This window comes from Chinchilla lanigera, unplaced genomic scaffold (genome assembly GCF_000276665.1).
Source record: "Chinchilla lanigera isolate Chin_1 unplaced genomic scaffold, ChiLan1.0 scaffold00373, whole genome shotgun sequence".
Lineage (NCBI taxonomy): Eukaryota > Metazoa > Chordata > Mammalia > Rodentia > Chinchillidae > Chinchilla > Chinchilla lanigera.
The window spans coordinates 19,760-22,489 of NW_004955774.1; the positions used below are offsets into that span (position 1 = coordinate 19,760).

The following is a 2,730-nucleotide window of genomic DNA, read 5'->3' on the forward strand; positions in this document are numbered from 1 at the left end:
ATATATATAAATACAAAATGAACTTGGAGCTGGGTGCAGCAGTGCATATCTATAATTCCCTCACTTGGGAGGCTGAGGCAGGAGGACTGTGAACTGGAGGCCAGCCTAGAGTACATAGCAAGTTCAAGGTCCGCCTGAGCTTCACAGAAAGACCCTGTCTCAAAAGTAAAGAAGCTTGGGCTGGGGATGTTGCTCAGGGGTAAAGTGCTGGCCTAAGCGCAGGAGGCCCAGGTTAAATACCAGCAGCGGGAAAAGAAAAAAAGAAGGAGGAAAGGAAGTTAGTTGTTACTTGGGAGGCTGAGGCAGGAGGATTCCAAGTTCAAGCTCAGCCTGGCCAATTTAGTATCTTAGAAGTTGGTGACTCAACATAAAAAGGGCTGGCGCTGGAGCTCAGTGCAAAGGCCCTGGGTTCACTCCCACATGGTAGGGGAGCAGGGACTCTGAGCGGTGCCCGCCGTGTTACCCCATCACAGCACTGCGATGCTCCTTCCTGTGTCCAGGCTGTGGACCATTCTTCCCCCACCACTGTGCGCTGGGTCCTGGCTAGCCCCCTCTCATGCCCAGACACTTGTCTCTTCCCACTCACCTCCACAGCAGGCCAGCCTCTGCTGCTTGGTGTAAGACCACAGCAAACTCTAAGACCAGGCATGTGCAATGCTGCCCCCAGGAAACTCCCTCATGTCCTCCCAGAACCCAAGTCCCCGCCCTGCCGCTGCCAGAACAGCTCGAGGCTCCAGCAGCCCCGGCCCAGTGCATGGACCTCCGGAGAGTACAGACCAAGTCCTCCTTGTCTACATCTGAGTCCCCAGCATGGGGTGCTGTGAACCAAGTTCCTGGGTTCAAATCTCACTCTGTGGTTTTAAGGCAGAGTCTTGCTGTGCAATTCAGGCTGGCTTTGAACTTCCTGTGTAGCTCAGGCAGGAGGATCGCTGAACTCACAGCGATCCTCCTGCCTCAGCCTCCCGAGTGCCGAGACCACAGGTGTGCACCACCACGCGTGGCTCAAATCCTGCTCCTTGACTTTGAACTTGAGGCAGCAACACTGCCTCTCTGAGCCTCAGCTTCCCTGTCCACACAGCAGGACGGAGCGAGGCGCTGGCAGACGGCTTCTACCTTGTACAGGGGTATGCACCGTACCTGGCTGGCTTTGGCATTGATGTCTCCGAGCCGGAAGAGCTGAGTGATGGTCTCGATGTCATCCTGCGTCTTCAGCGTGGCCAGGGCGGTGAGCATGATAGGGCTGTAGCCGGCGCGGTTCTGCTTGTCCACCTGGCAGACGCCTGCACGGGGACGGGGCGCGCGTGAGTCCCCAGCCGGGCTGCGGCTCTGCCGTGGGACCGGATGCCTTGCTTCAGGCGGCCACAGGGAGGCCGAGTCCCTCTCCTCCCACAGCCTGGCCTGACCTGACGCCCCGTCCTCGGATGGGGATCTGCACCCCACCCCCACCCCCCGGTTCACCCACAGGCTTGGGGGCAGGGCAAAGCGGCATCCACACTTAGGGGTAAGACTAAGAGCTGGGCCAGGCATGGCGGTGCAAGCATCTGGCACTTGGGAGGCTGAGGCAGGGGGGTCTCTGTGAGTTGGAGGCTAGCCTTGGTCTGCTCAGCCCTTAGACTGGCCGGAGTCTCCTCCGTCAGACTGTGAGCCTCGCCTCGCCAGGCCCCGGCCCGGCTCACCGCTGTCCAGCAGCTGCCGCACCACGGGGAAGTTGGCGTGTGACACGGAGTAGTGCAGTGCGGTGTTGCCGTTGCTGTCGGCAATGTTGACCACGTAGTCCAACAGCCGCGCCGACACGGCCCGGAAGGTCACCAGGTGGCGCCGCACGAGCTCGGGGTGTGCGTCGCTGCGGCAGGCCAGGCGCAGCCACTCCTGCAGCACGGTGGTGTAGGCCACTTTCTGGGCGGATAAGGCGGGTGGTGTGAGGGGGGCACCGTGCCCTTCTGGATGAAGAGGCAGGACGGAGGGCAGACACCCCACCCCACAGGGGCCCCCAGGAGCAAACTGGGGCAAACTTGCCCCAAAAGGGCCCTGGAGAGAAGTGTGGAAAACCCTTGACTCTGGCTGCGTGAGGAGGCTGAGGCAGGAGGATCTCAAATTCCAGCCCAGCCTGGGTAACTTAGTGATTGAGCGAGACCCATACAAAGGGTTAAGGATGGTGCGCAGTGCAAAGGTTCTGGGTGCAACCTCAGTACTGCCAAAAAGAAAAGCTACAAGCGTACCAAAGGGATGCGCAGACAGTGTGAGGCCGGCCGGGGCTAGGCTCGGCCCCTGGGGTCTGTCCCCGGCTCCACCCACCCGGTCTGCGGTCCTGGGGGGGAAGGGCTGGCCGTACCAGTTCCCGCTCGGTGAGCGCATTGGCGTTGCCCAGGTATTTCTCCAGCGCCAAGCAGGCTGAGATGAGATCGGGGCTCAGCTCCATCCTGCAGCGGGGGCAGGTGAGAAGGCATTCGTTCATTTGGTGCTGGGAAGGGGACCCAGGGCCTCACGCCTGCTGGCCTGGTACTCACCCCTGAACTACGCCCCCCACCCTCATTTTATATATATATATATATTTTTTTTTTCCCTTATTTACTTTGTCTTTTATCTGTTTTTGTTTGTTTGTTTTTGTTTTTTTTGCTGTCTTTTATCTGTTAAGACAGGGTCTCACTGTGCAGTTCAGGTTGGCCTTGAACTCACTATGTAGCCCAGGCCAGCCTTGAACTCCTGGGGATCCTCTTGCCTCAGCCTCCC

The 2,730-nt window shown here is 59.1% G+C and overlaps 1 protein-coding gene across 1 annotated transcript in view; it reads right to left on the reverse strand.

Annotated features, from left to right (window-relative positions):
- The window catches only part of LOC102009002 (KN motif and ankyrin repeat domain-containing protein 2-like), a gene marked incomplete at its 5' end in the record, with an annotated part of 9,416 nt that overhangs the window by 5,016 nt on the left and 1,670 nt on the right, over positions 1-2,730 (reverse strand). The window contains 3 exon segments of the mRNA XM_013510190.1: positions 1,138-1,280; positions 1,677-1,896; positions 2,333-2,420. Of these exon segments, the coding sequence (XP_013365644.1) occupies positions 1,138-1,280; positions 1,677-1,896; positions 2,333-2,420 (451 nt within the window).